General features: G+C 42.5%; 1 protein-coding gene across 1 annotated transcript in view; it reads right to left on the bottom strand.

Annotated features, from left to right (window-relative positions):
• The window catches only part of LOC119498674 (contactin-associated protein-like 4), a 159,533-nt gene extending 144,039 nt beyond the window's left edge, over positions 1–15,494 (bottom strand). The window contains exon 1 of the mRNA XM_037787719.1: positions 15,287–15,494. Within this exon, the coding sequence (XP_037643647.1) occupies positions 15,287–15,377 (91 nt within the window). The 5' untranslated portion in view covers positions 15,378–15,494. The remainder of the gene's footprint in view (positions 1–15,286) is intronic.
• Positions 15,495–25,579: the final 10,085 nt, after the last annotated feature.

Below are 25,579 nucleotides of genomic sequence, written 5' to 3'. Positions count from 1 at the left end.
GTTTCCTGAGTCACAGTGACTGGTCATGGATGTATTAAAAGAACTGGATCCAGCGTTGGAGGCGGGGCGCCAGGCATTCCTATGAGAGTTGCTCATTGGCGAATGAAGCCTAACTGGCTCTACTTACCCGGATCTTGGCGGAGTAGCGTCCAAGATGATTGGCGGAGTAGCATCCAAGATGATTGCCGGAGTAGCGTCCGCTCGGTCACATGACTTGGTCACGGGGTCCTACCATCATGCCGTCGCCACGGCTTGGCGCTCCAGCCTCGGTCTGGGTTTCACTCACATGAATGGAGGAAGGGAAATAACTCTGGATTCAGCTAATACTGCGTTTTACAACTTATAAAACTTATTTTTGTAAATAAGGACTATCACAGTGTTCCTACTGGGGAGTTGATTCACCTCAAAAAAAATTATCTGCTGAGTTACAGACGTCTCTTTCCCAAGGTAAGTCTATGGGGAAAAGTCTTTTTGGGCCCGATGCATCACGTGACGGACACGGAAGTTGCAGTACCGCCGTTTGGCCACTACTAAAGTCGGGATCGACGACCGGCGCTCTTCCTAGGGGCTGGTGACTGGTGAGCAAAAAGCGGTGAGGGTAGTTTAAGATACACCTTTCAAAGCTCGAGGCAACACGTCTCACATGTGCTTCCTCCCAGACACACACAACAGTGTGTGTATCTGATGTGTGTGTCAGGCTATGCCCTGGTGACAGACTGACAGGTTGTAGGATGGCTTTGGGAGAGGAGAGGAGGGAGGGGTTTTATTATTTTATAGTTGACTTTTTATAGTTTTTATTTCTGAATAACTAACAAAATGTTCTAAATAAAAAATAACAATGTTGAAAATGAGAAGTTAGGACTGATTTGCACAACTGAAATTACATTTTTGTTTGATAGATAAAGCACTGTTGGGTACCGGTATCCGTTCACATGTGAACGCTACCCAACCCTACTATGTACATAGTGCACACAGTGTACCACATGGAAGGGTACTGAAGGAAGTATCCCAAATGAGACACAGCTCCAGTCTTTATTTAATTCCATATTCTGTTTTAGACACCAGGGAGAGCCATTCAAATGATTCACCAAATAATGCAACAAATGCAGCTGACAGAGAAATATTGATGACAAATCAGTGTTCCTGTAACCTAAAGCTGTTTGCATATGGCCAACAAGGTAGCAACAAAATGACGACGCTTTAGTGCAGCAGCTTTCTCTGAAGGTATAGTGTTTAATCGCTGCTATTTACGAGTTCATATTTCACTGTACTGTTTTGATTTGTCACACCTGATATGAGCATTTCAGCATAATCTGAATATATACAGTGTCTGTATTAAACAGGGATGAAAAGCAGCTCCAGTTATAGTAGTGATTTAAGCCTTGCTGCTCAGATGCTGAATTATTGTGAGCAAAGAAACACAAATATCAAACATATCAGGACGTATTTCAGCTCCTTCATTTCACTCTGATAAACAGCCTCAGCCAGACCTTGCCCCTGGCTCTGGAAACAAATGAAATGTGGAGAGAAAAGTCAGCGTGAACGATTATTAAGTGAATGATGTACTATAGGTGAGCTCTTTGGGGAATAAATGGCTGAAGGACAAGTTATTGGTTTCGGGGAGGTGTGTTTGTTTTTGGTTATGGCTTTTAAATGGCAGATACTCCTACGGGTACCAAAGCTTTTTACATTCAGGTGATAAGATTTTAATTTGGCTCTCTGCAGCTTCTGATGACAATAAGTTCATTCATCTGTCCTCTCAATCCAAACCCTCAACTGTAATTTACTTTCTTAAATGTAAAATGTCGGTCTATTTATCTGGCCATCCTTCACCTTTGAAGAGGTCAGTGTTAATCTGCTAAGTATTGATTCATCCTCCATTCAGCACAATAATTATCACTGTTGCCCTTGTACTTATCTAATCAGGCAAAGCAGGCTGCAATCCACAGCCATTCCCCTTTTCTGACAACTAATAGAAGAGTTAGACACCACTTTTTCCATTAAGTGTGAAGTATTTTGGGGTTTTGTTACAGTTTTATCTATTAGATTTTGTGCGTGTTGTTTGTTGACCCATTTACCCCACAAGGAACATTACAATTGTATTTCCTCTCATCTTCTCATTCTTGTTTTCTTTCTCACAGGGAGCACACAAGTCTTCTCCTTATCCATCCATCCTGAATCCTCCTCTGTCAATAACGACTTCAGTTTCTATATCTGTTTCATGAGATCACCTCAAGGGTAGGGCTGGGCGATATGGCCTAAATATAATATTGCGATATTTTTAAGCTATATCGTGTTACGTGATTTATATCACGATATTTTCAAATAACCTTTTAAGCACTTCATAAATGCCTGATTTAACCCTTTGATGCATACAATCACACCGATATGATGATTCTTGTAGTCCCTGCAGCATATGTCTGCATTAAGACCTTCTTGTTTATATTCATTAGTGGTTTCTATTGGAACTATTTTAATCTTGCAAATGTGGCATCACTGTGAAGATCGTTGAACTGAATTAATAGTTTCCTGAGTGTTGTATTCTGTTTTCTCCTGAATAATACTTTTACACAAACAATAGGTCAAATGATTGTGTAATGTGAAAAGAGTTGCTCGTTGACGATGCACAGATAATTATCACTTGTCTCTGCAGTTCCTCTCAGCTATACTGAGCGTTTTAGCCTCTTTTAACTTGTTGTTTTGTTTTTTCCGGACTACAGCTTTACTGTTTTGGTTCACTATCAGCAGTTAGACAAAGTTAGTGACTAGCTGCTGAACATAGTGAAGCATTTAGCAGCTAAAGAGACAGATATTTTCCTCAGGAGATGGTGGAGACCAAAAACAGAGGTAAAAAAGAGCAAATATTGGACAGGTGGAACAGAACTCCAAATAAATGATAATGTTGCTCTGTCTCCTGGATGTTTATTAAAAACTTTACACAGTATGATGACAAGTTGTTCTGTGACACCTCTACTCAACTGGATGAAACCAAAGGTTCAACTACTTGTAATAACTTAGAAAATATCAACAAAACACTAAAACATTGCTAAATGTAATGACAGGAAATGGTCAAATGTGTAAAAGATTTATAGAAAAATGCTTCAGTAATCAACTAAAATTACCGCCTCACAGTTGTATGCCTCCGCCAACCAGTCAAGTTGCAGTTTACATCCATGTCTGTCAAAAATGTCATCACTTCATCATTTTATCCTATTACACATTTGTGTGAAATTGTCATAAAGAGCATATTCTTCAGTTATGGCTAAAAACCTGTTTTGTGAGGTCACATTGACCTTAAATTCTAATCAGTTCATCCTTGAGTCAAAGTGGACGTTTGTGCCAAACTTAAAGAAATTGCCTCAAGGTTTTCCTGAGATACTGCGTTCATGGGAATGGGATGGACGCAAGGTCATCAGTTGATTCTTCAGTCCAAGAGGATGTTTCTGCCAAATTTGAAGAAATTCGCTCAAGGCGTTCCCGAGATATTACAAGAATGGCACAGACGTGAGGTCACGGTGACCTTTGACCACCAAATTCCAATCAGTTCATCCTTCAGTCCAAGTGGACGTTTGTGCCAAATTTGAAGAAATTCCCTCTAGGTGTTCCTTAAATGTTGCGTTCACAAGAATGGTCCGGTCCAAACTGGCTAGCTCACGGCTGCCAATCTGCACTGCCATTATACGGCAGTTACAGCTGATAACGCCTTCCCGACCAACAGCATTGTCATGGAAGCATAGCGCCCAGCCTCCAGTCCCCCCTCAGCTAAACACTGTTAGCTCTGTCAGCACTGCTGAATGCACTGTTAACACTGTTAGCACCATCAGCTGCGAGCCACCCACTCAGCCGTCGCCATGTTGAGAGCTGTGTGGAGGTAACAGAAATGCTCTGAATTTCATATCAAGCACCTTTAATCTAGGAATGCACCGATCAGACTTTTTCAGTCCCCATACCGATAGCGATACCTGGGCTTAGGGTATCAACTGATACCGAGTAGCGATCTGATACTAGTGTTTAATTAATAAGCTGTATGCCTCACTGAGTGGAAGTGACTGGGATCATTCTTTTATGTGTAAGGTGACATCAGGCTTGACTTATACATTGCTTTCCTAACTTTGTAAAACTAAATATAACAAATAAATATATAGATATAAATTTACTGAATTATTATTTATTATTAAAATAATAAATTGTACACCAGAAACTTGGTAAAAGATCATCAAAATGTAATGCTTTTTAATGCTACATACAACAAAATGGTCAAAACTTAAGCAGGAATCGAAAATCCAGTATAGAATGTATTTAGTATATTAAAGGGACTGTTTGTAACTTCTTACACGTATAAATCATTGCAGGTCGGTGTCTCATGCGCACTTGCGTGTGGCTACGCTGTTCAGACAAGACGGCAACACAAACTACACGGAAGCACCAAAACCACAAAGTTCTATCTAGTGAAGACCGTCTGTTAAACAGTGTCAACTCTTCCTGCTCCAGCCCCCCGACCGCGGCCTGTTGCTTGTGCGAGCACATGGAACAGGACGCTGACTTTCGTTGACTTAACGGCCACAGGTGTCGCTGTTAAAAAGCAATTTCTGATTCTTACAAACAGTCCCTTTAACATAGAATTGAATTGAATAGATGGAATTTAAAAGATCAGCACAAGACAGTCCCCAGTTCACCGTCCGGGAGCGTTAACTTATCGCTATCCTCGATATCCAATCCGGTATCGGTGCATCCCTACTTTAATTATAAGTTTAGCTCCACACAATTAAACAGCAAGAGCTTCTTTCAAGATTCTCAATTTTGCACCAATGTTCAGCATTCACACACAGAGAAATCCATCATAGAAGACGTGGGAGACCAATTTTGCACCCAAAGGAGCCTCTTCAAAAGCCTTATTATAATTTGAACAACTGGGAACAGCACGCTGTGACATTGTTTCTTCTCTCTCTACAATCTTATCTTTTCTCTACTGGAAGCTCAGTGCTTCATCACATTTAATCCATCCACCTACACATACACTGAACACCAGACAACAAGATGCTGAGAACGATTTTGAGAGGCATTCAGGGAAATTAAGTGTAAGTGACTTTAAACTTAACACGTTAGAGATGTACTTCACTGATGGATTAGATGAAACGGCAAGATTTAATTCTAAGATTTTTTTGATTTAGGAATTTAATTTAAAAGCTACTTGATAATTTATTCTAATTTTTTTTTATTATTATTTTTACTGCAGTGAGGATTGCAAAATATATATAGTCAACACACAATACATCTAGCAGTTGCAGAATTGTGTGTAAAGATTAACAGCCATAAATCTAGCTAAAAGATAATTGTAAATTTTTCAAGAAGACCAATTTGAGTTTTAGACCTTAAAAGTGTTGGCATTTTTGATAAGAAAGAACATTTTGGTCTTTATGCACTTTTTGAAGTGGCTGTTTGAGAGTTAAAGAACAGAAAACTGTCTCAATTTAATACTGATTCCTCTATATGACCTACAGAAGTAAACGAGACCATCAGCGAGGAGGTTGGCTATTTCTACATAGTTATTCTTAATGCTTGTCATTGGTGCCATCGAGTCGGATCAAAATCAGACGAAATTATGTAGGTTCACCAGATACTCCTTCAGTTCAGCCTCCAGCAGGGCCTCCAGCAGGGCCTCTAGCAGAGTCTCCAGCAGGGCCTCCAGCAGGGCCTCTAGCAGAGTCTCCAGCAGGACCTCTAGCAGGGCCTCTAGCAGGGCCTCCAGCAGAGTCTCCAGCAGAGCCTCTAGCAGGGCCTCTAGCAGAGTCTCTAGCAGGGCCTCTAGCAGGGCCTCTAGCAGGGCCTCCAGCAGAGTCTCCAGCAGAGCCTCCAGCAGGGCCTCCAGCAGAGCCTCTAGCAGGGCCTCTAGTAGAGTCTCCAGCAGGTCCTCCAGCAGGGCCTCTAGCAGGGCTTCTAGCAGAGTCTCCAGCAGGGCCTCTAGCAGGGCCTCTAGCAGGGCCTCTAGCAGGGCCTCTAGCAGGGCCTCTGGCAGCGACCAGCCCGAGACAGACCCAGATCAGGCTTTGCTGCCGCCTTCGGCCTGCAGTCAGAGCGCCGGCGGGAGGTGGAGAGGTCCAGGCCTGGCAGCAGCGGCTCCTCCTCTGGCCAGGAGCAGAGCTTCATCTCACTGCTGGAGGCCCAGGCCATTTTGCTGGACCCACTGAAGGGAAAGGAGGAACGGGAGAACCAGAACCAGGACTGAGCCTGGCAGAAAGTCAGACCCTGTTGCAGTAAAATGAGAGGTTTTCTAAAGGGAGTCTGGTGCTCGGAAACTGGGGCTTCTCCATCTCCCGCTGGAGCTCTGAGCTATATAGCCAATCTTCTCGCCGATGGTCTCGTTTCCTTATGTAGTAATTTAGAGACATCAGTATTAAATTGAGACGGTTTCATAACCAGTTAAAAGTTTCTCACTGTAAGTTTAAGTTTAGATTTAGTTTTTAGGTATGTGTAGTTAGGGGCTAGAGGATGCATTTTGTCAGTGGGGGTCGTCATAAGTGCAGAAATATTGTGTAACATTTTGTACAACCAAAGACACTACTCTCTTCTTGCATCACAACAAGGCTCACGGCTGAGGAGTTTGGAACATAGCACGTACATATGTTCAGAAGCGGTTGAAATCCAAAGCGGTAAAAGCAAATTAATCAAAGAATCAGGAGGCTTTCTGAAGGCATCTGAGGAAAACCACCAGCTAACAGCAAATAATAATACAGCAAAGCTAATTAAATCCAATAATTAATACGGACATAAATTCAAAGCACTGCAGTGCTCGGAGGAACCGTGAAATAAATCAGAACAAAACAAGTTATAAGACAACAAAACTTTCTGGGGCACAATTAGAGATGCAGCAGAGAAGCAATAAACAGTAAAGAAAAAGGAAACACAGCCATCCCTGATGAAAGAAACCACTAATGCTGTTATTATTGTTATTCAGGGAAGATCTGTTAAACACGTTTGCTGTTTCTTTTTTTTAATTTTTAATTTCATTTAATTGTTTAATCGATCTATCGTTTTCCTGCTGTTTATCCAGGGCCAGGTTGCATTAATCTAATAAATGAAATCATCAGGAATTATTATTATATACTGCTGGGGAAGTAGTGAAATCATTCTAGTCCATATCATCCCGTCTGGTTTTCCATCATACTTTGGCCTGTATGATCGTATTAAATTGCATTCTATGTGGTATTAAACAGGTCTTTAATTTAACTTGGTAAAACCTGAACATGCATCTCTCAGCAGACTGTCAGCCTCGGGTTACACAGACACATCTGGAAATGAAAACTCCACAGAGAGAAGCTGTGAGATCTCATAGATCTCTCCAATAATTAGTCTGTGACACATCACTTATATAATGCATTAACTCTCAACCTGACAAAGAGATATCATATCACTACTTTCCACATTCTGCATCCTGGGAAAAGTCCTACATTTCCCAGTGTATTCTCCACCACAACAGAACAGGCATGCCCTTGTTTATACAATACATCTCTTTACATACCTACTTACACTCATACTTATTAGCAGGTTCAGTCTTGCTCAAGAGCAACATTTGTACATAAGGAGCTGGGGATCAAACCACCAACACTCTGAATAACGCAGGGCTCCAGACTCACCTTTTACACTGGTAGCATACATTACATTTAAGTGCATCAGCACCAGTTTTAATTTTGGTCTTCAAACAAAAATGTTTATTAGTTTTAGTCACATTTTAGTCATTTTTATCCTTCCTAGTTTTAGTCGACGACAACTCAAAATGTTTTCGTCACCAAATAGTCATTAGATTTTAGTCAAAATGTTTTCTCTCTTAATTTTGTCAACTATTTTTTTTTTTACTTAATCTAAATCCTGTTTAGTCATCAGATTATATTGAACATTTCTGTCATTTTAGTCAAATTTATTTCACATTAAATTTGATCTTATCATTATCTGATGAGAAACACAGGTTGAATGATCAAGAATGCAAAATGTAGGTGCACACCGCGTCTCCTGGCGCTGCAGTAATACATTTTAAGCCTCACCTTTTTTGTCAGTAACCACAGACATTTGTAATTTCTTAACACATTATGTAAATTGTTGATTGTTAACAGGACTAAAGGTGCAGATAAATGTTTTTGGAGTCAGATGAGGCCATCTCCGCAGACAATCTTGGATCAGAAGGCCGCTGGAAGTATACAGTGTCTGAGGAGCCAATGCTGCAACGCGCACCACATGTCATGTGACAAGGAACGACCAATCACAGCAGGCAGATATCTTTTTTTTTCTTCCGTGAATATTAGTCTACCGTAAATATGTGGAGGAGAAGTTGATCATTTTGAGCAGGACTACCGAGACCCTTTCTGTCCGGGGACGGTTGAAAGGTCAGTCAAACTGACAGAGAAATGGATACTGTGAGGGATTCACGGTGCTGTAAATGCATTTATCTTTGTTTTGTCTTTGTTTAGTTTAGTCAGTGCGGCTTCCTGCTAAAATACCGCAACTTCATCATCATCGTCATCACAGCATGCACGTTTTGGTTGCTTAGTAACGACAGGCACGACAGGAGCGCAACCTCCCAAGCACATTGGAAAGAAAGAAAAGCGGCACAGCTGGCGTTTTCTACACGTTTTTAGACGCGGCATATTTACGGCCCCAAAGAGAGATCCGCTCAGAGCAGATCACCTTTTTGGCGATCACCGGAGCAGAAAAGAAATCTGCAGTAAAGTTGTCTCGTGGTTTTAAATGTAGCGTATAGTGTCACACACAGACTTTTTGCACTTCCCAATTGTGAAATGAATCCGAGCAGGATTAAGCATCTCACTGGGGACCAGGGAGACAGGTGGGTTTGTGATTTGCGGGAGGTCGGTCTGGTCTGGGCCGCTCAGGGCCACAGACAGGTGTAATGGGACCAGAACATTTTTCTTGATGAAAAAAACAACAACAGTCTACTTCAAATTATCGGTATGTTTTGTGGTTGTGATGTCGCTCGAGGAGGAGTACAGGGCGCAGTTTCACACAAACCTGCTAAATGTCAAGCGCACCGGTGCGACAAATGAAAATATGTAGTCGCACTTGACAGATTTCTGGGCGCATATGCAACCAAAATGGTCGCACTCTGGAGCTCTGGATTAATGGCCAACCTGTTGCATCACCTGAGCTGTACAACAGTCACCCTATTCTTAAATGTTACAGCGTTTATATTAGCTACTTACTATACGCTATCTGGAGAAATAGGAAAAGTAAACCACCACACAAAACTGAACTAAAACCACAAGATACATTTGCTAATAGCTTTTTCAAGCCTTCAAGGAATCATTTTGCTTTTTCCTCAGAGAAAAGAAGTGTAAAGAACACCTAAACGAACCTGCAGCACCAAATGAGTAAAACAGGAAATCAATGTTTCTGGCAGCTCAAAGGCACATTTTTGTTCACATTTTAGCCATTTGGCTGCCGGTCTCTGAGCCGCTGAACACACAGTGACTCTTTCATGTTGTAATAGCGGAAGGCGATTAAACGCAGAGTGACTTTATGGCCCTGCGGGGCAGCTCGCTTCACACACTGACTTCCATGAATCTCATCACTAGCGGCTCACTTATTCGCTGCTCCGGCTAACAAGTTATCAGAGCGCCATCTGTGGCTGTTCAAATTTGTATTTCTATTTTGTTGTTATTTAGTACCATCTCCAGGATGAACAGTGAGCTGTCTGCAGAGGGGGAAGGAGATGTGAAGGCTGGGATCCCTCCACCTCTGCATTCCTAACTTATTATGCTGCTGTGGTTTATGGTCTGTGCATGATGAGCGTGCTGCTGGGTCAGGCCGAGCGAGATGGACAGATAAGCAGATACAGAAAGAGAGAGAGAGAATGGTCAAGGCAAGGAAAGACAAATGAAAACTAAATAGGAGAGACAGCAGAAAACACTGATTGCAACAAGAACTGCACCAAAAGACATATTCATGTTGATCATTCAGTGTTGTCCACCTCTGACATGATAACAAGTCCATGTGAGAACAGACTGAAACCTGCAGATAATAGGGGTGTGACGATTCACTCAGCTCACTATACGATACGATACACAATATTGGGTTCACGATCTCGATACGATACAATATTATAACAAGAATTTTAACAAAACTTAAATGATGAAAATATATGACTGAAAAAATAGCCTTTTATTCAAAAGACACAAAATGCAAAACAATGCTGTTGTTTGCCCTTTAAATCCATTTTTTATGGTATCAGCCCTTCCTCCTGTCCTCTGTCAGTATTTGACACCCTGACATGAGAATGAGCTGAAGCTACGCAATGCGAGGTGTTATGGGTAACTGTCTCAGAGCCTCACAGATGAGCCGAGATGCACACCAACCAAACTGAGACTGTCATCCCAACGCAGTGGGTTGAGATGGCATTATCAGCGTCAACCGCCGCATGAGCGTGGTGCAGAGCAGCGGCAATTAGCTAGCCACTGGGGCACACACACACACAGGGGCTCACATGCACTAAAACCCACGCAAAGCTGGACCGGCTGTGTAAACAAAGCACAGAGAAGCTCGGATCACAACACACACAAAGGGAGAGTGATTTCATTCTCTGCTCAGGTAGACATTACTCCTCTATATCTTTACATTACGGCTGTCCCAAATACCATTTTTTGGGCTTCGAAGCTTCGTTGAGAAATATTCAAAGGTATTCAAAGCTTCGCAGAGCAATGCAGCACAGCAAGCTGACATGTTCTTCTGTCCGTCTGTCTCCATCACCCCCGTTTCAATGCCCGGGGCGGTGCCACTGCCACATTACTGTTCACACGAGCACCTCTTCAATAAATAATGTTGTGGCATTATTCTTTATTTCCTGGTCTATTTGGGGATTTATACATTATAATTACATACTTATGTGTATATATAAATACATTTAAATAAAAACAAAAACAAATGTAATTGAAGCATTCAAATAGTGATTTGGAGGTTGAAGCTTCTAATAGCTAGCTATAATAATGCTCTGAATATTACATTTAGCACCTTTAAATAAACTGTTTCAAAGTAACCACTGGGCATTCTGTTTCAGGAGAAGGTTTTTGTTTGATACACAAATACTAAAGATGCAAATATGTTAAATACTGACAGCGATAAGTTGTAACAGTATCACAAAACATTCCCAAACCTGATCAGCTGAAACCAAATGCAAACACCTTTAGATGAAACTACATTGTTACAAGGAAGTGAGCAGCAGGAGAGAGAATACATGCAGAGAAAGATTAAGGGATGTGAACATGAAAAATATATACCGGTAGGTATAGAGACAAGAAAGGAAGGAGGAGGAAGGAGAAGAGGAAGAGTTGAGCAGAAAGAGCGACACAGCAGCAGGAGGGCAGAGATCAGGTTGAAGAGAGGAAAGAGGAAGATAGTGGGTATGAAATGTAATGGAGACAAATGTATTGGGAGGATAAAAAAAGAGGAAAGAAGCTGACAGGAAACTAGAGGAAGAGAAAGACGAGTCAGAAAGGAGAGGGCTGAAAGTTTGCAGCAGATCTGAGTCAGAAACAGCTGGAGGGAAAATAGAGAGTATCAGACTGTAGATGTTTCTTTCATGGTGGAATAGAGGAAGGACGGATGAGGAACTATACTCTGCTGACAGAATATATTGTCTGTATTGGAAACCGCCTTCTACATACTACTGAGGAACGCAGTATGCAGTGTACAGTATATACTGCAGTATACAGTATATACTGCATACTACTGCGTTCCTCAGTAGTATGCAGTATGAAACTGAAAGTGATTTATTTTGCAGTATGCTAGGCCAGGTTATAGCCTTTAAACAAGCTCTTAAAGCACTGGACAAAAAAATTAACTTGTACCACTATTGCAATATCATCGAAAAATACAAATTAGATTTTTTTTGTTTGTGACCAATGTTTACTCTATAAGATACTGTATGGTTTATCTTCACCACCCCTTATACAATTTATTCTAACAGCTCACGGTGAAGTGAGACAGCATCATCAACGAGGGGAGACGGTAAATATCAAACATGATCCACAACATTGCTTTTTCAGTTACAGAAACTAAACAGTGGACTGATCTCCCTCCAGATATTAGAGGAATGTTAAAAAGGGTCATGTTGTCTCAGCAGGAATCTCTCTGACCCGTCAGAGGCTGCTCTTTACCTCTCCTCTTCCCTCTCCTCTTCCCCCTCCTCTTCCCTCTCCTCTTCCCTCTCCTCTTCTCTCTCCTCTTCCCTCTCCTCTTCCCTCTCCTCTTCCTCTCCTCTTCCCTCTCCTCTTCTCTCTCCTCTTCCCTCTCCTCTTCCCTCTCCTCTTCTCTCTCCTCTTCCCTCTACTCTTCTCTCTCCTCTCCTCTTCCCTCTCCTCTCCTCTCCTCTTCCCCCTCCTCTTCTCTCTCCTCTTCCCTCTCCTCTTCTCTCTCCTCTTCTCTCTCCTCTCCTCTTCCCTCTCCTCTCCTCTCCTCTTCCCCCTCCTCTTCTCTCTCCTCTTCCCTCTCCTCTTCCCTCTCCTCTTCTCTCTCCTCTTCTCTCTCCTCTTCCCTCTCCTCTTCCTCTCCTCTTCCCTCTCCTCTTCTCTCTCCTCTCCTCTTTCCTCTCCTCTTCCCTCTCCTCTTCTCTCTCCTCTTCCCTCTCCTCTTCCCTCTCCTCTTCTCTCTCCTCTTCCCTCTCCTCTTTCCTCTCCTCTTCTCTCTCCTCTTCTCTCTCCTCTCCTCTTCCCTCTCCTCTTCTCTCTCCTCTTCTTTCTCCTCTTCTTCTCCTCTTCCCTCTCCTCTTCTCTCTCCTCTTCTCTCTCCTCTCCTCTTCCCTCTCCTCTTCCCTCGCCACTCTGCTGCTCTGTAGCCGGTCTGTGAGCGTCACTGGACGGCTCTCCAGCGAGCTACGCCGGCGGGCCATTGTGGAGCTGTTCAACTCCAAAAAAGGCAGATAAACACAGATTCACGTTAATTTTTTAATAGACATTTGTGTTGTGAAAAACTATCCGTCAACAAGGTAATAAAAGTCTCTTGTCTACAGACCGGTCTCTAGAGAGAGCTCCAGCAGCTCATAGCGGTCTGTGAGCGTGACTACCCTGCTGGAGAGGTGGCGACCCCGACAGGCGCTAGCTAGCTGTCACAGCAGTTTGTGGAGCTCCAAAACTCCGAAAATGTCGGAGCAAATGTTCAATTCGCCATCTAATATCGTAAAATTGCCAATATTCAAAATCGACACAGTTGATTTCTCTCCTCAAAAATGTTCTGAAGTGAATTTAGTGATGAAATAGCTACACAGAATGGAAAAAATGTGCCATGTTTGGCTGCTGCTGCTGTTGTGACCATAGCCGTTACTGCTCCAGCGCTTTGCATTGTGGGATACAGTAGGCGAGGTAGACTGGTCCGATGCATACTGGAGATTTTTTCCGAGTCAGTACGACATCCAGGTATTTTTGGCATACGGGAGATTTTACTTTTCTTTGCATATTACATGCGAAAATTTGTCCAAATCAGTACATAGTCCTACTACTAGTATAGTATGTGGTTTCAGATACAGCCACTGCATTCATATACACTCTACACTCTCTCCTCCTTCCTCATCTCCTCTATCCTTCCTTCATCTTGCCGATTGTCTCACTATCTTACAGCAATAGTTGTAACACTAAACTGCAGCAGTCAGAGATCAGTCTCTAAAACACTTTTTGTATGATTAGGCTGCACGTTTGTTTCTTTTTAAGCAGCTTGAAGGTTGGAAATCATCTTGTTCCACACTATCAGTATCATGTACTCTGAGTTAGTAAAAACCCAAGACTCCATGTTTTATAGTCACACCATCCCGGCAAATGTAAATATTCTTTGAGCATCATTTTATACACATTTCTTTAAAAATCCAGCCTGATATATTCCACTCCACTAGATTTCGAAATAGACTAGAAATAAAGATCTGCAGGTTGTAGCAAAGTTTGAGTGCATAGCATGAGTTTGTATTAACTATGGGGTTCAAGAGGTTGAAAGACAACACGGGTGGGTTTGAGGAGAGATGAGAAAAGGGAAAAAAGACACAGAAGCAGAGGAGAAGAGGAAGATGAAAATAGTATTCTGCACGAGTCACATTGTCTTTAACAGCAAAGGCAGGCAAGCCAAGAAACAGGAGGACAAGAGACCATTGTGTTGTGGAAGAGGAGAATAACACAGTGGAGGGATGGAGGACTTTTTCCTGCCATCTGTTTCGGTTACATAGCGGCATACATCACTGCCCTCTCTCTCCTCCTTTCATCCTGTTTCTCTCCTCTTGGATTTACCCCCCTTTCTCTCTTTCTCCTCCTCTCTCAGCCAGGGAAGCAAAACAGCAACGCCCCACTACAGTACTTATTCACACACTGACACAGCTTCAGACCTGAAACGACCACATGTTAATGTCAAAACAGGCCCTTAAGGGAATACAAACTGGTAATGTCCCCATTACACAATCAAACCAGCAACATCTCAGTCTCAAACACACCTCCCCAACCTGCAAAGAACCTTTTCCCTCACTCACACCTTCACACTCTGGCTGCTCTCTGGAGTGTGTGTGTGTGTGTGTGTGTGTGTGTGTGTGTGTGTGTGTGTGTGTGTGTGTGTGCGTGCGTGCGTATGCGTGAACGTGGCACAGTCCCAGGAAGCTCCTCATGCTGCATTGAGCACCAAATTAAGCAGAAAGAAAACAGATCACCTTGTTTTCTGCACACGGTGGATGAGCTGGCTTCTAATAGTGGAGACAATGCTTCTTTCAGCCCACAGAGGATACTAATACACAGCTGAGACCTTTCACTGCCAAACATCCAGCTGTGTGAATCACATCACACACTGCACTCTGTGCAGCAGCAGCATCCTCAAATGCAGCTCTTCAGGAGGAATCCTGACCACAGTCAGTCTTCAAATATAGTCCAACAAACAAAGCAAGGACGTTGCTTAAAAAGTTCAAATACTTCTGTTTCTGCTTAACGTGATTTGTTAAAACTGATCCAGTTCTCATAATAAATACACCAAAATGAATTCCTTATTCACATCAAACTCTCCTTATTGGCGCTGATGCGCAACCAAGAAACACAAAACCCTTCAGATAACACAAAGCTCTGCACTTTCCCAGACTGATGGAGTAGTTCATGAGACAAACAGCTGAGATATCAGTGCATTCAGAGAGCAGGAGCTTTGTATTAGTCCAGGCAGTGGCACAGAAGGATGAAGCCCCCGTTTAGAGCCTCTCCTCCGGACTCACTCCGGACTCACTCCGTCTCCTCCTCCGGTAAAGAAAGTAAAGAAAAGCTCCCAGCCTGCTCACCTTCTCCTTGTCCGGTTGTCCCGTACGAGCTGGAGAGAAGCAGGACGACCTGAGCGATAATCCCAGCGACTCTTTTACTCCCAACATCCATGATGGAGAAGAGATGAAGGAGGCTGCTGGAGGAGAGAGACGGAAAAACCTCTCCTCTACACCTCCAACAGAGAGCTCCAAAAAACACGACTGGAGGGAGAGAGAGAGAGAGAGAGAGAGAGAGAGAGAGAGGGTGAGAGAGAGAAATAGAAGGGGAGAGAGAAAGAGAGAGAGGAGGGAGAGAGAGAGAGAGAGAGAGAGAGAGAAGGGGGAGAGAGGAGGGAGAGATAGAGAGGAGCGTGAGAGAGAGAGAGAGAGAGAGAGAGAGAGAAGGGGGAGAGAGGAGGGAGAGATAGAGAGGAGCGTGAGAGAGAGAGAGAGAGAGAGAGAGAGAGAAGGGGGAGAGAGGAGGGAGAGATAGAGAGGAGCGTGAGAGAGAGAGAGAGAGAGAGAGAGAGAGAGAAGGGATGAGGGAGAGATAGAGAGGAGGGAGAGAGAGAGAGAGAAAGAAGGGGAGAGAGAGAGAGAGGGGGAGAGAGAGAGATAGAAGGGGAGAGAGAAAGAGAGAGAGGAGGGAGAGATAGAGAGGAGCGTGAGAGAGAGAGAGAGAGAGAGAGAGAGAAGGGATGAGGGAGAGATAGAGAGGAGGGAGAGAGAGAGAGAGAAAGAAGGGGAGAGAGAGAGAGAGGGGGAGAGAGAGAGGGGGAGAGAGAGAGATAGAAGGGATGAGAGAGAGAGATAGAGAGGAGGGAGAGCGAGAGAGAGAAAGAAGGGGAGAGAGAGAGAGAGGGAGAGAGAGAGATAGAAGGGGAGAGAGAAAGAGAGAGAGGAGGGAGAGAGAGAGAGAGAGAAGGGGGAGAGAGGAGGGAGAGATAGAGAGGAGCGAGAGAGAGAGAGAGAAGGGGAGAGAGAGAGAGATAGAAGGGATGAGGGAGAGATAGAGAGGAGGGAGAGCGAGATAGAAGGGGTGAGAGAGAGATAGGAGGGAGAGAGAGAGAGAGAGAAGGGGAGAGAGGGAGATAGAAGGGGAGAGAGAGAGATGGTTTTACATCACAGCTCCACCCTCAGAACCCTCCTCTTCCTTTAGTCCCTATGTACTGATGTACTGTATGTTGAATAAAGCCGTTTCTTAGAGCCTCTCTGATGCCAGCTGCTCCTCCAGTTCTACATGTTCTCCTGCTGCTGACTAATAACCAGCTATTGGTCATCATGTATGGAGCTGAATGGTTAATAACTCCCTCTAGGAAGGCTGTCCGTCACAGCTTCTAGGTCGAACCGTCACCAACATGATGTCCGTAGCCTTAGCTAGCCAACACAAATACACACCTGTAGCGTAGTAATGGCTAAACTCTTACTTGTTATTATCTCTGGAAAATTGCTACTCCTTTTGCCCAGTTTTAGCCTGACTAAACCTACGAATCAAACTTACCCACATAACGTGGAGGACTAGACTCCAGCTAAAGAGTTTGAACGTCAAGTCCTCCCAAAGTTCTTAATAACTAGCTAGCCTACTGTAACTATTTAGCTAGCTCCTTTCAAACTAGCTGACACTACTGACTTTGGCTGCGTCCTACATCTCGTACAGTGTTATCAGATCTCACGGGAGAAACAAGCAACCAGGTCGAGAGAAACAAGCCCAAAAGAAGGAACTCTCCCCCCAAAAAACGCCCAAAACTAGCGACCTTACCCACCTACCACAATGTGAGAGAGATAGGCGGCCACTTGATCACTTCATATTTATGCAAGAATTTATTTTTGATGGCATGCATTTCATCTCATTTTTGCATCTATTTTTTAGCTTATAACTTCTTGTTAACTAACCAACTAACTCACACTTAGAAAAACAGCAAACTGCCGTCGAATCGTCCCCCACTTGAGGGCAGTCCAATCTTTAAGTCCGCTCTCTTTTCCCCAGTCTTTGTTGGACTTTTTGCTATATTTTGCCCACTTAGTACCTGGCGTTATTATCTAAACTCCATCAACCCCACGGAGATTTGTCTCACAACAACAACACAGAGTGGTGGCAGTGGTGGCAGTGGTGGCAGTGGTGGCAGTGGTGGCAGTGGTGGCGGCGGCGATGGCGGTGAGCATCTGTGTTGTTTATGGATCCTGCAACAGGGCAAACTAGACCGGTATAGAGGAGAGAGACAGGAGCCCAAATAAGCAACTACACTTTAGAAACAAGCCCACTACCAATATTTGTAAGCAACTTTTAAGAAAAACAAGCCCAAAGTCGCTTATGATAAGCAGACTTGGCAACTATGATCGCATACTATGCACTATACACTCAATATGTGTGCTATCGTTCAACATACTTGTGTGAATAAACAGTAGTATGGATCTTTTCCGATGCACTGAGCAGTAATTTACGTCGTCACTTCCTGAGAGCCTCCTTTACCGGTTGGAGACATGTAACCATGGTAACCTGTGCCAACCTCATATGACCAAAATGACGATTTGTGATAATCAAAGTCTGAATTAATTTAAAATATATATTATGTCTAGCAAAGTGAAATACTATACTTAGTTAAATTGAGGCATTATTGATGTGACAGAGTTGTCCGTCAAGTCCATTATGAACGTTGTCATAACTACTGCATTGCATTGTGGGATATTTATGCCACCGTGGTGTCAAGCGTTGCATACTGTAATATTTCACCAGAAATAGTATGCAATACGTGTACTACCTGTTTTATACTAAGGTTTCGGACATATTGGTTTGCGTCCGAAATTCATAATTCCCACAATGCAGTGCAGTAGGGAGGACAACGTTCAAATCGGACATTGACGGACAGCTCTGTAAAATCAATAACGCTTCAGTTTAACTGTAAGATTTTACTTTGCTAGACATAATATATAACTTAAATTAATTCAGACTTTGATTCTCACAAACCGTCGTTTTGGTCACAGGAGGTTGGCACAGGTTACCATGGTTACACATCTCCAACCGGCAAGGAGGCTCTCGGGAAGTGACGACGTAAATTACTGCTAAGTGGGTAAGAAAAGATAAATAGGCTACTGCTGTTTATTCACAAAAATGTACGTTGAATGATAGTACACCTGTTGAGTACGTAGTGCATAGTATGGGATTTCGGATGAAGCCCTAGTTTCTATGCAAGAGCCATTTTGTGTAGCGCAACCCGTTTGAATTGCGCAAGCGCAAGAGCTGTTATTAATCACCTCAGCCAAATCTTGGCAAGAAAGAAAACAAGCATATTTCCCCCAAATACCATAAATATTTAGTAATCCTTGCTACTAAGGTGCAGACTCTTTTCATTTAGACTCTATTATGTGGCTTCTTGTTATTGAACCTATACAACCTCTCCTGCTTCTAGAACTCTTAATGATGCCCTCCACTTTGAATCTAACCAGAAATGATGCACTCAAGGAGCAACATGGCTGCTGTCAGTTACTTCCCCTCTATCCATGACAATACAGAAGAAAACCAGACAATCTGGGCTCCTTTTGACCCCAAACCAAAAGAGCTGAACTCTCCGACCATCAGTTCCACTGAAGACTCTTCTAATAAAGATTGCAAATCCGGCGCTGGTCAATACAGCTCAACCACTTGGCAGAAAGGAGTTCAAGCAGCCTTGACGACATCGGGCTGTTTGGCAGTGCCTGATTACAGACCTCTGGAAGTCTTCAGTGCCACAGCAGAGGATCCTGGTTCAGCCTCATGGAGCGAGGTGAAAGAAATGTGTGAACTCTCCATCAGGATGAAAGAAATCGAGTTACGCAGCATGATGGGAGAAACTCCTGGCATCTCGCCGAGTAAGTACATATGATAATAATTACCTGTGCTGCTATTAGACAGTTTAATAGCCCACTCTAGAGTCAGGGGAGGCAATAGAATTGGATGTTGTGCATTTTTTTAATTCCATCAGTATAACTATCATTCAGTCATGATCAATAAAATTAGAAAGCTTTACGATCTCCCCAGCTCTTTTGAGTCTGCTTCTCAGGACAAATTACATTCATACAAGTCAAGAGATTTTGGCAAAAGTAAGCGTTTCTTCATATACAATGTTTTATTTTAACCATGTATGCTTATGTTTCTTTCATTCTCTCTCTGTCTCTCTTCCAGATAAATGTCGGAGCGAAATCGAATGGTACAAGCAGACGAAGAGAAAACCAGTGTGAAAGACAAGAAGACATTATTTTTAATACGTCTTGTTCACTTCTTGTTTATTTTAATGAATGAATACTTGACAACAGTCTTCTAAACTATCATCAAACTATCTCAACTTTTCAAAGTTTTCTCAGTTATCCAGCATGGCAATAATAACGCGTTAACGCAAATCGCACATTATCTTTTTACTGTTTTTTCTGTAAATTCTGTCAATATTTGCATGTATGACATTTGAATGGAAACTTGGCTCTTGGCCTTCAACTCAAGAGTAAATGTGCTTCTAATTACAACAAGTGGGTCAAAGCAACAAGGAATTACTACACAGCAGGAGTTTCAGACCAATTTGTGTAACACAGAACCCGCCTGGGGACGAGGTTATGTCATCATGTTCAACTGATAAGGTCCAGCACCTAATATTAACTGAATACATTTATGAGAGAAGCTTTTGGTTGTATTCATTGGACGGTCAAGATAAAAGCGGTGAAAACAGAGAGGAGAGGGGAAGACGTGCAGAGAGAGTCAGCAGGGGAATCTGATAATGAAAACCTACTGAGTATAGACAGCAGGGGAGTCCGATGATACAAAAAACCTGTTGAGAGCAAACACAGCGGGGGAATCAGATAACACTGAAGCCAGACTCTGCGAGAAACAAGGGATCACACCGTGCACTAACACACACACTCAACATGAGCGTCACACACCTCGGTGGCCTGCAGACACCGCACACAGAGAAACCAGCTGGCTCTTTAATGTTCAAATCAGACGGGTGACAGGCTTTAAAACTATGTGTACCTGAGATACGTAACAACACACCGAGAGGGAAACAGCAGGCTTCTGATTGCAGGAGGGATTTGAAACGTAATAATAAATCCTGAGGGGTCAAACTCCCACACAGCAGGAGAGTTAAGCTTGATTTATGATTGCCGCATTCGTGAGGGTCGCAAGTACGGACTGCCAAAGTGACATCACACCATCAGACAAGGCCTCTTCATTGGTGTTCTGTGCGACCACCATTGGACCTTATTTCTGAAAAAAATATCAACGATAGTTAACGGCGAGAGACAAATAATCTTTTGATCCTGTTTGAATTGCACCAGGAATTACACATATGATGTTTATCAATTTAAAACATAATTTTGTAATTCAAGAAAGTCTCAGTTTGAAGTATCAGAGTGTGAAAATGCGTAATTAGAAAGACTACACACCCTAAAGTCTTGTAAGTGACGTCTCTCTGTCTGAAGCTACGATGTCTGTGTGTTTCCTACTGGGATGAACTCACACCAGCAACAGGTCGGATCGTTCTCTCTCTTCCTGGCTGATAAAAAGACCAGGAGTCTCTGATAAAACACATCAGGTGAGATAATGTTTCATTTGTGCGAGGAGCATAGCTAAGTAAGCTAGCTAGCTAGTGTTGGTGACATGCACTCACCGGCCACTTTATTAGGCACACCTGTTCAATTACTTGTTAACACAAATAGCTAATCAGCCAATCACATGGCAGCAACTCAATGCATTTAGGCATCTAGACGTGGTGAAGACGACTTGCTGAAGTTCAAACCGAGCATCAGAATGGGGAAGAAAGGGGATTTAAGTGACTTTGAACGTGGCATGGTTGTTGGTGCCAGACGGGCTGGTCTGAGTATTTCAAAAACTGCTGATCTACTGGGATTTTCACGCACAACCATCTCTGGGGTTTACAGAGAATGGTCCGAAAAAGAGAACATATCCAGTGAGCGGCAGTTGTGCGGACGGAAATGCCTCGTTGATGTCAGAGATCAGAGGAGAATGGGCAGAGAGGTTCGAGATGATAGAAAGGCAACAGTAACTCAAATAACCACTGTGCAGAATACCATCTCTGAACGCACAACACATCCAACCTTGAAGCAGATGGGCTACAGCAGCAGAAGACCACCCGGTACTAGCAAGGTGTACCTAATAAAGTGGCCGGTGAGTGTATATTGTGCGAGACGAGAGATGTAGTTCACTGAGCAGTGTCACACCAAACTAAATGATACCACGACAAACCTCAACCCACTGTGACTTTCTGGACTTGAAGAATTATCTTTTAAATTGACAAACTTAATCACATGTGTGATTCATGGTGCAATTCAAACGGTATCAAAAATATATTTGTCTCTCGTTGTTGACTACCGTACATATTATTTTCTGATATGAGGTCCCATGGGGTCCACTGGAAGGGGCAAGACTTTGCCTCTTTAAGCTGCTTTCTTGCCATATATTTTTTTTTTTACTTGCCATTTCCATTTGTCCTTCATCGCCCCTTCGCCTGGACCTGCCTATCTGGACCTACCAGTAAACTTCTATACCTTCATAAATCACTGAACTGACCCTGCCTGCTGTCTATGTTACCTGTATTCACTGCTTTGTGACATTACCAGCAGCTCTGAAACTCACTAGTTAACATATTCGGTCCCATTTGTTTAATCCTGCTGTTTTAGGAGGAGATGTGTTGTGACTATTGTTGTGTTATTTCCTAGCAAACAACAGCTAGGCCTCACTAGAAGAGGGGGTCTAACAGTATGACCCGGCACTTCCAGGTGACACTCTGTTCTCACTTTGAGTTTGTGCTCAGGGGATTTCGGTTTTGTTTTGTTTCGTGCTCTCTCTTAAATCTTTTGTCGTCAATATACTTCCATAAAAACATGTTTTTATTTGATTGAGCACTCATTCAGCCATTGACTCCCAAAGGGTCCCTCACTACTAAACAGTCAAGTTAGCCGGTCAAAGCTGTCATTATATTTTCAAACGTAATCCCTGTGGAGAGGCAACACGGTACTTCTGAACAACATCATCAACAATGGAGCATTTCTTTTGTTTCTTTTTGCCATGGTAACTTCCAAAACAGTCGAACAGACTCTGAATTGACTCTTAAAAAACACAAAGGAGAGCAGCATGAGTATGAGCTGAGAGAGAGAGAGAGAGAGAGAGAGAGAGAGAGAGAGAGAGAGGCAGGTTTGAGTGTGAATAAAACTGATCCTGGTTTAATCTCTGTATAGAGCGTCTCCATTTAGTTTGTAGTAGTTCATTTTCACACACTCTACCGTGTTTAACAGCAAATTTGGGCACATTTTTTCATACATAATGAGGGAAAGCTGAATATTCATGTACAAACAGTGTGAATATTTGAGGAAAACATTGACTCAGGATTTGTTAGTAATTCTGTGTGACTCTCTGGATAAATATTGATAAGAATCACAAGTTCTCATTTGGTGTCTGATCCTGTTGTCAATAATCTTATCTGTCACATGCTTGTTTCTGAAAGATAAGAGCCTTCTCTAACATATGAACAGCATGGAGGGAGGTTGTAGTGTGTTCACTGTGCTAACATTTTACAATAAATTATTCTATCTGTCGTTAATTTCGACAACAGAATAAAGGTCAGGTCATACTGGGATTGGTGAAATTTCATGGTAAAATCTATTTTTCCCACTGGAATCGCCATGATCTGTTAATTTTGGTGAATTTTGACCCATAATGGAAGGAAGCAATCTTGACAATGACCAAAATCAGTCCAAAAGGGAAGAAGCTATTATATATTATAGCTAAGCTATATTGTATTATTATTAGGGCCGTCAATCAATTAAAATAGTTAATCGTGATTAATCACACATTTTTTATCTGTTCAAAATATACCTTAAAGGGAGATTTGTCAAGTTGATACTTGTCATGTTGTCATGTTGATACTCGTATCAACATGGGAGTGGGCAAATATGCTGCTTTATGCAAATGTATGTATATATTTATTATTGGAAATCAATTAACAACACAAAACAATGACAGATATTGTCCAGAAACCCTCACAGGTACTGCATTTAGCATAAAACAATATGCTCAAATTATAACTTGTCAAACTGCAGCCCAACAGGCAACAACAGCTGTCAGTGTGTCAGTGTGCTGACTTGACTATGACTTGCTCCAAACTGCATGTGATTATCATAAAGTGGGCATGTCTGTAAAGGGGAGACTCATATCTTGAGGTCAGAGGTCAAGGGACCCCTTTGAAAATGACCATGCCAGTTTTGCCTTACTTAAATTTAGCAAAAGTTTGGAGCGTTATTTAACCTCTTTCGTGACAAGCTAGTATGACATGGTTGGTACCGATGGATTCCTTAGGTTTTCTAGTTTCATATGATGCCAGTAGCTTCACTCTAGTTTTTGAACCCGTTGCAATCTCCGAAAGATCGATTGCATTCATGCGTTCAAGAAATGAATGGCGTTGAAATGATTTGCGTTAACGCGTTATTATTGCCATGCTGGATAAATGAGAAAACTTTAAAAAGTTGAGATAGTTTGATGATAATTTAGAAGACTGTTGTCAAGTATTCATTCATTAAAATAAACAAGAAGTGAACAAGACCTATTAAAAATGATGTCTTCTTTATCTGGAAGAGAGACAGAGAGAGAATGAAAGAAACATAAGCGTACATGGTTAAAATAAAACATTGTATATGAATAAACGCTTACTTTTGCCAAAATCTCTTGACTTGTATGAATGTAATTTGTCCTGAGAAGCAGACTGAAATGAGCTGGGGAGATCCTAAAGCTTTCTAATTTTATTGATCATAACTGAATGATAGTTATACTGACGGAGTTAAACAAATGCACAACATCCAATTCTATTGCCTCCCCTGACTCTAAAGTGGGCTATTAAACTGTCTAATAAAGCATAAAAATATGCTCAAATCATAACATGGCAAACTCATCCACTTTTGTTTAACCTCTTCAGTCTGGGTAGTAGAAGAAACCTTTATTTGTCATAGTACATACAGGTACATACATGAAATTGGACCTCTGCATTTAACCATCTTAAGTAACCTGGGGTTAGTGTCTCTCACCCAAGGACACTTCGCCATGCAGTCTGGCACCACCGGGGATCAAACCTCCAACCTTGTAGTTAGAGGATGACCCGCTCTACCCACTGAGCTACAGCCACCATGAGTATATGTGCTCCACAAAAGAGGAATGGTTCACAGACAGTCCCGTTAGCAACTAAGCTAACAAACGTCCTAACAGACAGTTAGGAAGCGGTTAGCATGCTTTTCTCCCGGTTAATGAAACTCGTCATTGAATGTAATGATGTACAGAATGAAACAGGAGAGTAAACTGAAGAGTACAGAGGAAATGGAACGAAGCTCAAAGAGATATTGTGATTGGTTAAAGCTAGCATGTACTGAGCTTGTTAGCGGTTAGCTCACCAACTACAGCAGTTCACCAACTAGCCCTGCTAGTAGTCCCTCCGTCACTGAGCATCTACAACCACATACTGTGGTCGTTTGTTGAACATGTGCCACTTTCTGGTGGGACCAGGGCTTTAGTCTAAATTCTCTGACTGAAAGTGGTTCCAATCATCCAGCAGTGTACTGTGGCGGGTCAAAGCCACCGTGAGCTGTCAGTAGAACAGATAATGGAGTAAACCGAAGCATTAAAGACTCAAAGTGACTGTGAGTTGTTCCTGAGCCGCCGCCTCGTCTTTTTTATGTCCACACTTCTATTAACTGTTTGTTGAGTACCAGATGGAGCGGGCTGTTGATCGCTGCACTCTGACTCTGCTTTATATTCACAGCAGCAGCTGCAGGCTGCTGGAGGCCTGCTGCCCGACCGGCCGGCCAGTTGGCTGAAACAGAAAAGACACTCAGAGTTTCTTAGAGAGCAGAGCAGAGATCAAGCTGCTGGAAGCCAGAAAAGAGGCAGAGAAATCAATGACTTTCAGAGAGAAGTCAACTGATCTGTGTACAGTACGCTGATGCATTGCATTCTGGGTACAAATGACTGGAATGAGAGGTTCACCCTTCTGTCAGCTCTTAATTAAAGACCCATGTAAGCCAAACAGCACTGAGTTATGCAGCGTCTATTCTAGACAGAGCTCATAAAGCACAACAGAAGAAATGTAACTGTAAATGTTTAGAGCTAGAGTTTGACCATAATGTTAGACTATGTCCACACTTAGTCGGCTTAAACCCAAGACCTATCTTTTTCTTTCCATTTTATTCTTTCTTCCACACAAAGTGGGCATTCTGAACCTGGAATTCTGGAAATCTCCCTTTAAGGTACAATTGAACAGATACGAAAATGTGTGATTAATTTGTGATTAATACGATTAACTATGGACA

The sequence above is a fragment of the Sebastes umbrosus genome, chromosome 12 (genome assembly GCF_015220745.1).
Source record: "Sebastes umbrosus isolate fSebUmb1 chromosome 12, fSebUmb1.pri, whole genome shotgun sequence".
Taxonomy (NCBI): domain Eukaryota; kingdom Metazoa; phylum Chordata; class Actinopteri; order Perciformes; family Sebastidae; genus Sebastes; species Sebastes umbrosus.
The sequence above is the reverse complement of the archived record's forward strand: the minus strand, read 5'-3'. Positions and strand labels throughout refer to the sequence as shown.